The sequence below is a fragment of the Electrophorus electricus genome, chromosome 20, assembly GCF_013358815.1.
Source record: "Electrophorus electricus isolate fEleEle1 chromosome 20, fEleEle1.pri, whole genome shotgun sequence".
Taxonomy (NCBI): Eukaryota; Metazoa; Chordata; class Actinopteri; order Gymnotiformes; family Gymnotidae; genus Electrophorus; species Electrophorus electricus.
In genome coordinates this window covers 11,722,293-11,737,143 of record NC_049554.1, presented here as the reverse complement: position 1 = coordinate 11,737,143, position 14,851 = coordinate 11,722,293, and the positions used below count along the sequence as shown (strand labels likewise).

At 48.1% G+C, this 14,851-nt stretch overlaps 1 protein-coding gene across 3 annotated transcripts in view; it reads left to right on the top strand.

Moving 5' to 3' along the window:
- ip6k1 (inositol hexakisphosphate kinase 1) overlaps positions 1-14,450 on the top strand; it is a 30,109-nt gene extending 15,659 nt beyond the window's left edge. For all 3 annotated transcript variants that reach the window (XM_035520474.1, XM_035520476.1, XM_035520475.1), the window contains 5 exons: positions 2,861-3,273; positions 6,448-6,652; positions 8,492-8,673; positions 9,737-9,912; positions 13,264-14,450. In XM_035520474.1, the coding sequence (XP_035376367.1) occupies positions 3,051-3,273; positions 6,448-6,652; positions 8,492-8,673; positions 9,737-9,912; positions 13,264-13,806 (1,329 nt within the window). In that variant the 5' untranslated portion in view covers positions 2,861-3,050 and the 3' untranslated portion in view covers positions 13,807-14,450. The remainder of the gene's footprint in view (positions 1-2,860; positions 3,274-6,447; positions 6,653-8,491; positions 8,674-9,736; positions 9,913-13,263) is intronic.
- Positions 14,451-14,851: the final 401 nt, after the last annotated feature.

The window sequence follows — 14,851 nt, the reverse complement described above, 5'->3', positions numbered from 1 at the left end:
GCTGATTTCACGTTTTTATCCTAATCGTTTTTCACATTGGCCTTGGAGTTTGCTGTACCTTTGATCTTCCTTTAGTGGATGTGTGTGGTGGTTGTAAAGTATGAGAGTGTCACCCTTTTTCTGTTTTGGTTCGAGCACTGTTTCGTTTAGATTGCGACTGTGCTGTCTAACCTTGGCATGAGTGTGTGGCAAGTGAGGACCACTGTTGTGCACGAGTGTTGCTGTAACCTTCATTGCATTGGAACAGCAACAACTTTGTGCAGCTGCCTATCTTGGCTCAGAGGGAATGTGCAGCCTCGCTATAAATGACAAAAGAATAAAAAATGAAAGCACCTTATAAATAGACCAGCAAAACTGGAATCAGTGACGGTTTCTATAATTTCCTGAGGCAAGGTTTTTTTGTGTGTGTGTGTGTTTTAAAAAAGGTTTTTAAAAAAGAAGAAAACTGTAAGTGAAACTCATTTGTTGTATTAATGAATGTACTTTTTATATGGATTTTTTTTTTTTTTTTTTTTTTGCATAAAATCACTGGCACTAATATAATTTAGTAGTATTATTCAAATGTAATCAAACCTATTGAGTTAATTTAATGACAGGCTATAAAGGAGCAAGCACTTGATTGCTGGGTTCATTGACCTTTCCTTTGTCCTTGAAAATCTATCCATCTTAATAGTAACAGTGTCTGCCTGATATTTGAGCTGCGCTTCAGTAATTCAGCTTTAATTCTCAAGTAGTTCACTTTGATTCACTCTTGCTAAGAGCAAAATGAAAGTTCACAGGAGGGTGGTTTTTTTGGTTCTGCTACAACCAGCCTCTGCTCCTGCGCTCCACAGATGAAGCCTATTTTTTTCTGAGCTACAATGAAATTGCTTTCATTATAATCCATTGGTGAGAGAGCTTTTTCCTGTAGAGCACCTTGATTACAAAATGCTTTGCCTGACCCTATTAAAACCACTCCTATTTTGGATTGTTTTTAAAAGTTACTTAAAACTCGTATTTTTAAATTGACGATGAAATGTATTATTGTATTATTTGTATTATGTATTATTAATTATGTGTTTAGTTTTTATATTACTACTTTATTTTATTTGTTCAGTGTTTATTGTCAGTTTGTAGCACTTTGGGGTTTAAGAGAATTCTAAATGTTTAATGTTTATAAATTATTTATTATTTTTATTGTTATTATTATTTAAACATTCTATTGAATTGGGCCATTATTAGAATATAATTTTGTCTAAACACAGGTCTTCAGATGTGTGGGACAGCTAAAATTTATCCTCGTATTCAACGTCTTGTCGATAAACAGGTGGCTTTCACATACATTCTTGACACATACTGTGGGAATACTGATAACCAAATTATCAGTGTGAACATTAGATTTTATTTCCAGTGTACGTGATTATTCTCCCACATATATGTTCTACCCTACATCATGTGGTCTTTTAGAGGCAACTATTTAGACTACAGTTACAATCTAATGTTTAGAATTAGCTTTTTACATGCACAGTGTTTGTGTCTACTCTGTGTGTTGTGTTCCAGTGACTGTAAAAGGGCGCAGTAAGGCCACAATGCTTATTAATTTAATAATGTTCTTGATACAACCAAATCGGTTTCTGGTTATACCAGGGATGCAGATCTGTGCATTCATGCATCTACTTTGTAATCAGTACTTGGGTGTTGTTTACTCTTGAGCTCAAATGCCATTTTTGAAGACTGAGACTATTAAAGATTTCTAGCTAATGATGCAAGTGGAAAGATTTGTTGAAGGATTTGTCACTAATCTAAAGTCTCTGTAGCACTGAGACTGTGTGGCTCAGGGATTTGTTATCCATGTCCGTCACACCTTAGCCTGTCTCAAAGCCGGATTAAAACGCCCCCACTTTGCTCAGGAGATTACAGCAGCCCGTCATTTATTCTGTCCGCCGGCCTCAAGGTGGTCGATGCCGAGTTCACTCTGGCCAGGGGGGTGTCGCGCTTGGTTAGAGGAGTGAAGCTTTCCATGGCACTGTTCCCTTTGAAAGTATGTCCACCTGGGAAAACAGATTAAATGAAACGCTGCCAGAGTGAAACGGGGCCTCTGTTGAGCTGCCTTTAAGAGGAATGATACTTTCCAGTGCACCTGGTGCACTGGGCACCGTGGTGGCTCTAGCGAGGTGGATGTCATATGGAACTGTAGAGGCAGGTGCGGGAGGCCCACTCCTCCCCGAGGCTGTGGACGTGTGAGAGCACCGCACCGAGGCTTAATTCCAAATTCCTGGAATGCAATTCCATGTGTGGCCACATCAGTTGCCTCAATTAAGGTACTCACTGTATGACATTGTGTAAGAGTGAATGATGTGGTCTGTGGCGCCGGGCTTTTTTGGGGATGTCGGAGAGCACCGTCCGTTTCGCCAAGCTGCCTTTGGGTAAAGGTTGCATGTAGGGGTGTGTGTGTGATATATAATGATGTGTTTCAAGAAAACCTGAGTGTGTAGATCGCCTGGCAAAGATCAGACTTCAGGCTAGAGTGAGGTGGTGTCTTGATTTGGTTCCAGCTGTCAGGGGTCAGTTCCTGGTCTGTGCTATTGACGAGGAGCAGGCTAACGTAATAATGGGCAAACAGATCAGGAGATAGCTATGGTGGGCTGTGTATTGTCTAACAAAGAACCTTTTTGGAATGATATATAGAGCCTCTCCCTTGGGTTTGCTTATTTGACTGGGATTTGTTTGCAGTGTTTTAGGTTTTAAGATCTGTTTTGTTGTACATTGATTTAATATTTGTCTGTTGTAGTTAATTGGTTTTGCTAATTCTTTTGGGTTAGTCTGTGATGCTGTTGTGTTTAATCCAAACTCAGACGTCCCTTTCTCTTTCTTCCATCAGGACGCTGCTGTAGGAGTGTCCCGGCGCTCTCTGGACTGCGATCAATTGGCTGGCTGGCGTGGCCGGCGGGCTGGCTCCTCCTCCTCCCGGCGGCAACGTGCGCTCCCAGCCGCCTCCCCCCTGTGCCCCACGCTCGCCTGGCCCCCGTGCCCGAGCCCATGCCCCCAGCTCTGCACGGCCCCCCAACGCCATGTGCGTCCCGCACACCATGGAGACGGGCAATCACAGCACGGGCCCGGCCCAGGGCTGCCGCGGCGGCGTGCCGCTGGAGCCGTTCGTCCACCAGGTGGGCGGCCACACCAGCATGATGCGCTACGACGACCACACTGTCTGCAAGCCGCTCATCAGCCGTGAGCAGCGCTTCTACGAATCGCTGCCACCTGAGATGAAGGAGTTCACGCCAGAGTACAAAGGTAGGGCATGAGACAAGGGTATGCATGCCCCGCTCGGCCCCGGCACCGGCTACGCTTATTCAATGTCTGAGTCATATTAAAAGCTGCTGAGTTATAGCGCTGTAATCCCCCTTGGCACAGCCCGTATCATTTTTAGACACTGAGTGCAGCAGCTAAAAGGGACAACAGATGTCGGGACCGCGTGCGAAAAATGAGCCTCCTGGCTAAGCACGCCATGTTTACAGAAACGGTTGTTAAGGGGGATAGTCGGGTAAACATCATTCCCCGCGCTCGTCGCTGGGTTCCTCACTGGGTGTCGTCTCTACCATTTCCACGACGGCTGAGCGCCACAGGCTGCTGCACATTGTCACTGGTGTGCAGTGACAGAGGTTCCTCCATAATGTAAGCAACAGACCAGGCAGGCAAGATCAAGAGCACTCATGCCTGTGGCAGGAAGAGCCCCCACCCAATCCGGCCTTTAAAGCACCCACAGCCCCCATGCCTGGTGTTTGTCCTCACTGTGATTTGTGAAGGCCCAACCTGTTTTACTTTCGCGATTGCTGTAAACGGATTGGCGCATGCCAGGTGCTCTGCACAGAGACGCTGCAGCAGCCGGCATGACTGCCAGGGAGGCAGAGCCAGTGCTCAGTGACGGGAACAAACCCAGGTGGAATTTGCCAGTGTAGATGCTTGAGCCCTCCCACTGCCTGATGCCGCACGCAGGGCCGTCTGGTGTTTTGTGTGCAACGTGATCCCTGATTATTGCCCCTCTGCTGGTGAAAGCTGCAGCCAAACATTCCAAAATCACAGTGCCTAATAAAAGTACTGGCACTGACATGGCTCATCCCGGGGTCCTGCTGATAAGGCACTAGCATCTCTCCACAGCAGAGTGCTCGGGGCTGCGAGACGCTCGTCTATAGCTAGAGTCACATGATACTTTACATACACCATGCAGTAAACTTTTGATTTAGTACCAGCCCTCTCCCTAAATCCCCAGCTGTTGATTGTTAGCATAAAGGACATAATCCTTCATTTCAACTAGCTGTGCATCTTCTGAGTACATTTGTCTCTTTATGACACAGGCTATTCCAGTTTGTAGTCACAATCTGTGAATCAATTACCTTCTGCTCCAAATGTGCATCATATGAATGTGTTTGTAGCCTAATATGTAGCAATTGTTTGCCCACCTAATGTGGAAGCGTTCAAGACATTGATCAACGCTCGACTCTCGAAGACCGTTTAGCGTCGGGCCTTTGCCCCCACCCCACTGCCGTTCTCTCCACCCCCTTCTCGTTCTCCTGGATTACGGTGTTGGATTCACTGCATGCCTTCCATATGAAGCGTCTGTGCCCTCACACAGTAAATAAATACATCTTCAGTAATGCTTTGCATCCTTTTTAAAAAATTTTTTTTTCCACCCGTTCAAATTTACCCCTCGATGAGGGCGGCCGTGCAGGCGATTAAAAATAGGGCTGTCCCCGTGAGCTAAAGGCTTGGCATTGTTTGTGCATGACACCAAGCTTGGAAGAATTGGATGCAAACCTTGGAGGCATGTGTGAAATGGAGTAAAGTGCCTCTTCTAACTATAAATAGGAGAGGGGCGGAGAGTAGTTAGACGAGGCACGTGGGGTGGCGGAGGTACAACACATCTTATTCCCATGCTACATGAATCCTGATATTGGTCAACATCTGATTTAGTTTCCTTTTCAGTTGTAAAATCTTACAAAATGTTTGTGTCTTGCACTGGTTTTGCATTTTGGTTTCATTGGTGGGTGCATGCTCCAAGAATCTGATTCAGACAAGATGCCTGCACATGCTTGCCAGAGTGTTGTTGCTGGAGAGGAAAATGAATAGCTTCTTGGATTAAAACCACAATTTATGGAGACCACTTTTAAAGGTGTTTAATGGCACTCATTTTAGTCCAGTGGTTATTCGGAGTGTGGACAGGTTTTTAAAGCTTCCAGTTCTGTTTGCTTCCGGATGGTTTTCATTAGAAAGCATCCTGGCATCCATTCTAACAATTGCAGCCAGTCATGTGTGGTCTTGTTTCCCTTTCTGTCATGTTTAATGTCTGTGTCAGCTGCGTTATGGTAAAGAGGAAGTGGGAGCACTGGTAGTGTGTTTTTTGGCTCATCTCTCGGTCTTTCCCTGGCCTGTATACGCTTTCACTTAAGGCTAAGCACTGCCGCTGAACACATCAAGGCCAGGTGATGAAAGCTTCTGTGCCACTCTATGCTTCAAAGCCCGATTTGAACCATGCACCATCTATTCTTCCATTTATTTTTGTACCCTACAAAGGCCTGGACCTTTGATCACCCTGTGTAGGCACTACCCTGCCCATGTGCGGCTAAAATTCGCCTCCCATTGTGTGTGGAGCAGGCCGGGAGCAGGCCGGGGCCAGGCATCGCCTCGCAACGAGAGCACCATGTGTCTTTGCAAGGCCTCTGCAAAACAAGCCAAATGCTAAATCCTTAATGCCCATCAAACTGATCCCTTCCTGAATTAGCCCAGTGTTGCAGCAACCTATATCACTGGCTCATAAATGTGGTTGCCAGGGAACGTGAACACACCCAAACGCACGCATACACGCTGTCCCTGATGGATGCTGCTTTTGCTCTGACATCAGCACTGTCTCCATTCATTAGCTCCTGTAACGGCACTGACATCACTGCACATGGAGCGGGGTGCTGCAGGGCCGAAGGTCAGCAGGCTCGCCGCCTGTCTTGGGTTTCCCACTCCCTTGCCCAAGTGTCTCGTCTTTCTCTCCGCTGACGCCAGAAGCTTGTTATTGCACCATCAATCAGGCTGACGTCATGTAAAAGTGCATCCCCTTCCCTGGCGAGCTTGCCTGGGATACATGCCCGTTTTCCGAACAAAGCCATTTGCTGGGACTCTGTCTGAATCCCAAATATTTAGGGTTTCTCTTGCTGAGGCGTGTGTTAGAACATCAATCTTTACTCTCTGCACTTAGCGTTACTAAACAGGCAGGCTGTTTTATGGCTGCGTGCCGCAAGGTTACTCTTTTTGCACCTGGACTTTTCAAGCACAGCAACCCAGTTCTGCAAAAGGAGTGATGTCCTTTTTAACACCACCTTCCTTTGCATAACTAAAGCACCTTTTCTGTCCCAGTTTTATTTATGCATTTTTAAAAATTATTATTTTTTGCCTGCTGGTCCCGCCTCGCCGTGCTTACAGGTGTGGTCTTGGTGTGCTTCGAGGGCGACTTGGACGGCTACATCAACCTGGTGGCGTATCCGTACGTGGAGAGCGAGAACCTGGAGCATGAAGAACTGTCTGAGCGTGACCAGCCACGGCGCAAGCACTCCCGCCGTAGCCTGCACCGCTCCAGCAGCGAGCACAAGGAGGATCGTCCCACCCATGAGAGCGAGAGTAGCGAGAGGTGAGCCCTATCCCTGGCGATGGATGCACAGGGGGTGAGCTTATAGTGCACCGCTAGCAGATGTTTATTGGCTTTGTTAGTTTTATTGGTGTACTACAGCTAAAGCAGCGGTGCGGGCCAGCTCAAAAGCACCGTAGATCAATACATGCACGTGTGCTAAAGTCCTCCGGCTCGTTTACCGTGCTATTAACTTGCGGTATACACGATGCGCTTCAACTGAACATGGTGTTCCAGTGTGCTTGAAGAAAGTTTGTGCGCCATCACCACTAGTGGTAATTTGATTGTGCTGTAGAAGAGTCCTGTTCCTCAGTGGCTGCGATGTACCCACACACACCTCCAGCCTGGTGTGATGCAACTGCCTCAGGCACTTAGCTTTGTGATGTCTCTGTGGAGGAGTGCAACATCAAACCTGATCGCTACATCAGTCATGTTCACAGGGGGCCTGGTGCCCACCAAGTTATAGTTGGATTATCACAAAGGTGCATATACACCACATTACACTAACTTGTATTCCTCTTTAGCATTATGTAATTAAAAAAACTCTCCCCAAGCCTGAATTATGCCTTCCAAGTTGTGTGCCTTACTTTATGCCATTCTTTATGTAATTATAAACAGAATCAAGTATGGTGTTTACTGAACACCTCATTTCCAGACCTTAGCACAGTTGTGTTTGTGAATTCTTTTAAAAGGTTCATTATGCAGTGGCTTCAGCAGCTGACAGTCAGGCTCCTGTACAAACCTTTAGAAAGCAGCTTTTCAACCCCTGCGTCGCTTGTGGTACGGTCTCGACAATCAGCCACTGTGGGAGATAAAGGCCATTCAAGCTCTGCACAGAGCTTGTGAATTTGTGACGCTTACATCTGCATTTAGTACAAGGATGCATCAGTACAGTTTGGTTTTGCTGGCTGAGCTATTTGAATACTGGGAACTGAACCTCGGAGCTGGTGCAGATCAGACTGTGAGGGGAAAGAGGGCGAGAGAGAGAGAGGGAGAGAGGGTTTTTGAAGGAGGCTACTGTAAGGCTTATCCCCGCAGTGCAAGTTGTAGCACCCAGCACTCACTCCCATTTCAGCACTGCTGAACTGTGATGCTGGAACCCAACACGGCCATTAAGGCAGTGTGGCATTCAGTGACGGTCCATTGGATTCCTGCCATATGTCCCTGTAGCCTGATTTTTTTCCTTCGCTCAGATCCTCATCTCTTTTTTTTTTCCTACTCCTGACCTGGAAATCTTTCCAGATTTTTTTTTCCAGACCTAAAGGAGACAAGTAGAGGCTAATATATCCTTTAGATGTCTCCTTCAGTAGGGATGCATCATGGGATATTCTTTGACTTAGATTTGCATTTTCAGACTTCAGCTATGCATAATGATCCTATGTGAGATCCTTTCGGTTTTCTTATAAGGAATTTTCACTTTGACCTTCTACACTCCAGGCTTATTATCTAGTTTTTAATCTTAATGCATATTATTTAGTGACTATTGTGGATTATTCATTAACTGCTTTGTAACCTACATATATTTACAAGATATGTTCAAAAGAGTGAGAAATGAGAGTCTGGTCCCAACCAGACTTGGTTAGTTTATGTATGTGAAGTTTTAATTTAGAGGTGAGGTGTTCACATTTTTTTTTTTTATCTCCTTCCTGTCCTTATTCACTTGTTTACATTGAATGAGACAAGGAGAGGAAATGAGAAAAGTAGATTAGAGAAACGTTTTAAGACATGTCCATAAACCTTGCAGCCTGGTAACCTCTGTCCACCTCTTTCTCTCTCACACTCTCACACCCACACTCACACTCTCTCTTTCTCTCTGTCTCTCTTTTTCACACCCACACACAGTCTGCAGGAGCTGAAGAGCCCTCGTATCGAGCTGCAGATCCACTCGGATGTGCCCTTCCAGATGCTGGACAGCAACAGCGGCTTGAGTTCGGAGAAGATCAGCCACAACCCGTGGAGCCTGCGCTGCCACAAGCAGCAGCTCAGCCGCATGCGATCCGAGTCCAAAGAGAGGAAACTCTACAGTATCCTGCTTCACTCCAGACCAGCCGTCTTTCCTGATTGAGAAGAATGGGGGGGGGGGGGAGAGAGACATCTCTCATTTTTGTATCGCCTGTCTGACCTGTAGGGTCAGAGGCCATGGAAAGAAGGACAAACTGTAACATGAGACTTACCCAGCTGTGTGTGTGTGTATGGGGGGGGGGGGGGGGTTAAATTGTTTTTGTTTGCTTTGTTTTGGGGGTTTTTTGGTCCCATGTCAGGTGGCTGGACTTTCCATAACAAATCATGCTGCAGAGGTTGATGTTGATATCAGAAGATCGTTCTAATTTCAGTGTCAGGCCCTCCTACTGAAACTAACCACGAAGAGAGCAGAGAGGAGAGAGGGAGCAGGTATGTCCTCACTCACCCTCTGCAGTCTCTGAAGCTGCAGCTCACCAAGCCGGGAGTTCAGCTCGTACCTGGTGGTCTCCTGTCATTGTCTGAATGCCATCATTCACTTGAGCTCTATAGCCCTACACAGCTGCAGAAACTGGAGACAGGACCAGATTAGATTTTCCGCTGCTCACACATTTCTGGCTTGTTTAGCTTTTAGCAGCAAAGGCCAGAAATGAGAAAATTGACACACCTTGATAATCAACTGATGGCCCGCGTCCCCGAATGACCCAACTGCACACTGAGTACCAGTTTGGCCAGCTAGTCACAACAGGCAGCTCGATTTACTGAGAGTGCCCCAGAAATTTGAAATAGTAGACTAGATATCTGAACTAGGTGACAATTTGTGCTTGTTTCTAAATTAAGTAATGAAGAGTATTTAGGCTAGTGGATTAGTGTGTTAGCAGTGGTTGTCTACTGTTGGGAGTTTTGATGGAGGATTTAGAATTAAGGACAGATTCCCTTGTGGTGATGCCTCTATACTGAGGCTAGAAGAACCAGACATGCCAGTTCTGAAAAGAAACCATTTGTGTGATTGATACATTTCAAATCTAGTCACTGATTTTATGTTTGATGGCATTCTTCCACTGGCTTTAGACATGCATGTGAAAATTTTGTGCGAAAGTATTGTTCCTTGACTTGGAATTCTATCAGAATTCCTGCTCCTGGAGAATGTGGTGCACCACTTCAGCTATCCCTGTATACTGGACCTGAAGATGGGCACGCGGCAGCATGGAGACGATGCATCGGAGGAGAAAGCTGCTCGCCAGATGAAGAAGTGTGAGCAGAGCACCTCTGCCACTCTGGGTGTGCGAGTGTGCGGGATGCAGGTGGGCACGCTGTGTGTGTGTGTGTGTGTGTGTGTGTGTGTGTGTGTGTGTGTGTGTGTGTGTGTGTGTGTGAGCTCACATTTCAAATTTAGGTTTTCTTTTCATTCCTACATATGCTTAGTATACACTGGAGCATGTATACATAGTATAGTTTATATTGGAATGTCGTTTCTTATGGTCCACGGTGCAACACTACAGTACAGCAGGACAGTACAGAAGAAATGAATGAAAAGAAATAACAGTGTAGTAAATGCACAGAATGTTAAGCACAACAGATATTGACAGTAACAGACCTGGGCACACTGACGAGTATAGGTAACATAATACTGTATGTTTGGTGGCTGCTTATGTGTCATCTGAGGATGGTGGTTGAACACCGTCAGAAAATAGACTGGGTGGGGGATCCGCAGTAGCAACATCAGAGTGGGGAGTTGGTGTCTACCAGCTGGATTGGGGGGGGGCATTTGGATGGGGCCTCAATGTAGCAGTACGCCGGGAGAGAAGTGTCTGTAGCAGTACGCCGGGAGAGAAGTGTCTGTAGCAGTATACTAAGCATTGTTGCCTCTGTTCTCACAGTCTCCCCCCTAGGGAGTATACTGTAGGGAAAGTGGTCTGAGTGCAAAACAGTCACATAATAAACATATTTTTAGATTTGAAAAATGGCAGAAACACAGTCTTAAATCACATCAATTAAAAACAATCCACTTAAACATAAAATAAAAATCCAAAGAACTTGGCTGGTGTATTGCTATGGTAATATTAGCTGGCGTTAATGGCCATGCAATATATATTGCTCAGACCCTAGTTTGCAGCTTAAAAATATTTGCTCAGCTGTTTGGTTATTTGCTCAGCTGTTCCAGCTCAGACTGCATGCATTTAGACATCTTGAGGACAATATGGTACAGGTAGCATGACCTACCTGCACAGTATTAGATTGCATCTGCAATCTTTATTGGATCCGTTGCATGTGCGCAAGTGTGTGGGAGCGTGCGTCTGTGTATGCTTGTCCGTGTAGTTGCGCTTTTGTGTGTGTGTGTGTGTGTGTGTGTGTATGCATGCATGCGAGTGTGTAAGGGTGTGTGTGTGTGTGTGTGTGTACGCATGCATGCGACTGTAAGGGTGGGTGTGTGTGCACGCATGCATGCGAGTGTGTAAGGGTGTGTGTGTGCGAGTGTGTAAGGGTGTGTGTGTGTGTATGCATGCATGCGAGTGTGTAAGGGTGTGTGTGTGTATGCATGCATGCGAGTGTGTAAGGGTGTGTGTGTGTGTGTGTACGCATGCATGCGACTGTAAGGGTGGGTGTGTGTGCACGCATGCATGCGAGTGTGTAAGGGTGTGTGTGTGCGAGTGTGTAAGGGTGTGTGTGTGTGTATGCATGCATGCGAGTGTGTAAGGGTGTGTGTGTGTATGCATGCATGCGAGTGTGTAAGGGTGTGTGTGTGTGTGTACGCATGCATGCGACTGTAAGGGTGGGTGTGTGTGCACGCATGCATGCGAGTGTGTAAGGGTGTGTGTGTGCACGCATGCATGCGAGTGTGTAAGGGTGTGTGTGTGCGAGTGTGTAAGGGTGTGTGTGTGCGAGTGTGTAAGGGTGTGTGTGTGCGCGAGTGTAAGGGTGTGTGTGTGCGCGAGTGTGTAAGGGTGTGTGTGTGCGCGAGTGTGTAAGGGTGTGTGTGTGCGCGCGAGTGTGTAAGGGTGTGTGTGTGCGCGCGAGTGTGTAAGGGTGTGTGTGTGCGCGCGAGTGTGTAAGGGTGTGTGTGTGCGCGCGAGTGTGTAAGGGTGTGTGTGTGCGCGCGAGTGTGTAAGGGTGTGTGTGCGCGCGCGAGTGTGTAAGGGTGTGTGTGCGCGCGCGAGTGTGTAAGGGTGTGTGTGCGCGCGCGAGTGTGTAAGGGTGTGTGTGCGCGCGCGAGTGTGTAAGGGTGTGTGTGCGCGCGCGAGTGTGTAAGGGTGTGTGTGCGCGCGCGAGTGTGTAAGGGTGTGTGTGTGCGCGCACGTACGCATGCATGCGTGTGTAAGCGCGCGCGCGCATGCATGCGAGTGTGTAAGGGGGTGTGCGTGCGCGCGAGCATGCATGCATGCGAGTGTGTAAGGGGGTGTGTGTGCGCGCGAGTGTGTAAGGGTGTGTGTGTGCGCGCGAGTGTGTAAGGGGGTGTGTGTGCGCGCGAGTGTGTAAGGGTGTGTGTGCGCGCGAGTGTGTAAGGGTGTGTGTGTGCGCGCGAGTGTGTAAGGGTGTGTGTGTGCGCGCGAGTGTGTAAGGGTGTGTGTGTGCGCGCGAGTGTGTAAGGGTGTGTGTGTGCGCACGCACGCATGCGAGTGTGTAAGGGTGTGTGTGCGCGCACGTACGCATGCATGCGTGTGTAAGGGGGTGTGTGCGCGCGCGCGCATGCATGCGAGTGTGTAAGGGGGTGTGTGCGCGCGCGCGCATGCATGCGAGTGTGTAAGGGGGTGTGTGCGCGCGCATGCATGCATGCGAGTGTGTAAGGGGGTGTGTGCGCGCGCGCATGCATGCATGCGAGTGTGTAAGGGGGTGTGTGCGCGCGCGCATGCATGCATGCGAGTGTGTAAGGGGGTGTGCGCGCGCGCATGCATGCATGCGAGTGTGTAAGGGGGTGTGCGCGCGCGCATGCATGCGAGTGTGTAAGGGGGTGTGCGCGAGCACGCATGCATGCGAGTGTGTAAGGGTGTGTGTGCGCGCGCGCGCATGCATGCGAGTGTAAGGGGGTGTGTGCGCGCGCGCGCATGCATGCGAGTGTGTAAGGGTGTGTGTGCGCGCGCGCGCATGCATGTGTGTGTGTGCGTGTGTGTGCACGCATGCATGTGTGTGTGCACGCATGCATGTGAGTGTGTATGTGTGTGCACGCATGCATGTGAGTGTGTGTGTGTGTGAGAGAGAGAGAGTGTGAGAGCAGCCCTGTCCACAGCCTTGCTGTTGTGCAGTCCTGTGTTTGCATCATCCCCCTGCTTTACTCTTTTCTAATCCTGGTGCCTTGACAAGGGCAGCGTAGTGAAAAATGAGCTGCATGGCCTGAGTGACATGGCTCCCCTTATAGCTCCCCGCTTCACTCCAGCTCTGACTGCATCTGCCTGCACTACCACTACCTGCAGCTGCTGGGGCTGGGGGGTGGAGTGGTTTTGCTGAGTTGCTGTTTGATGAAGGTGTTTTTAGACATAACTTTGTATTTTGCCTCCAAGGCTTTGTGTGGTTTTTAGTGGGTGGGTTTCGTTGTTTCTTCTTCTTCTTTTTTTTTTTTTTTTTTTTTTGGTGTGTGCTGGGTGTTGTTGTTGTTGTTGTTTTGAGTGCAATGACATGGATGTAATTAACTGAACTCTTTTGGTTCCCTCTTTCTGCAGGTGTACCAGATGGACACAGGCCACTATTTGTGCCGAAACAAGTACTATGGGCGCGGGCTGTCTATCGAGGGCTTCCGGCACGCCCTGTATCAGTTCATGCACAATGGTGCGCAGCTGCGCAGGGACCTGTTTGAGCCCATGCTCAGTAAGCTGCACAGCCTGAAGGCCGTGCTGGAGCGCCAGGCGTCCTACCGCTTCTACTCCAGCTCACTACTCATCATCTACGAAGGCAAGGAGCCCGAGCGGGAAGTGTGGCCGCAGACGCCCCTCGAGCTGCCGCCCTCAAAGAAGGAGTTCCCGCCCCCGCAGCCTACCCAGGACCCTGCTCACCCTCCAGTGATTGAGGCCCCGCCTACCTTGGAGCCACATGGCCTGCTCCTGCAGCTGCCCAGTGTGGATGTGCGCATGATAGACTTCGCTCACAGCACCTTCAAGGGTTTCCGTGATGACCAGACAGTGCACGACGGTCCTGACCGGGGCTACGTATTCGGACTGGAGAGTCTGATCAATATTTTGGAAGCGATCCGGGCAGAGAACCAGTAGCTAAAGATGGCAGTCACCACTCGTCTCCGCCCCTTCCCTGTAACCCCTCCCTCCCACTCATCCTTGATATTACCGTACTGTTTATGTGGAGTACAGAAACATGGTCTTGTTTCTGTAAAAGAATAGCAGATTGGTACATGCAGGAACCAGGGAGGAAACAGCTTCGGTCGTTCAGCCGTGAGGGTTTTATGCAGCTTCACCATCGCCATGCAGGGGAAATGGAGGTGACCTCCAGTAGGGTCTCTAACTTGGCCTGCAATTTAAGGACCGAAATGGCAGGCATGACCTGTTGAAACAGGAGAGGGGCCTGTTTGTGTGTCCTGTGGATTCATCGCCACCATGTGGCCAACTGACATTTTGCAGTCAGATAAGATTTTAAGCAGGCAGCCACAACTCAGGGCAAGTCCAGGGTCAGGTCCTCTTTACAGTTTGGGGTTGGTGCAGGGAAAGTGTGTGGGCGTGTGTGGGTGTGTGGGGAGGATAGACGCTTTGTGGGTGGTGGTGGTCTAGGGAGGTGAGATCCCCATAGCAGTATTCCTACAAGGGCCTGAGAAAGGGAGCAGTTTCGCTCAGTGTTATTTGTGAAAGCTTTATTGTAAAATTCAGGTGGAAGGCTTATAGCAGGCCCAGCCTGCCCATCCTTGACAAACCCCACCTATTGGCATCATTTGCCATCCACAGTCTGTCAAAAGTCCTGTTCAAGGTCACATGCTTTTTAATTTCTTCATTTCCTTTTTTAAATAATGTTGCAGTTTCGGTAGCCATCTTATCCAATTCAGTTAGAGCTCACTTTGCATTTTAGCCTTTTATTCATTTTGCTGCTTCTTTTTGTAGTAAAGTCCTTTGCTTAGTTTCTAATCGCACTGGAAGCCCTAGACATGTCTGTGGGACAGTGTGTATATCTAGTCCTACAGGACGTTGTTTCAAAACCTTTTTTGCACTGTATATTGTTACAAATACATCCAAAAGCATGAGTCTTTTATTATTATTTTTTTTAAAAGCCTGTTTAGCAACCCTTCAATCTGACAGCAAATCACTGTCTACC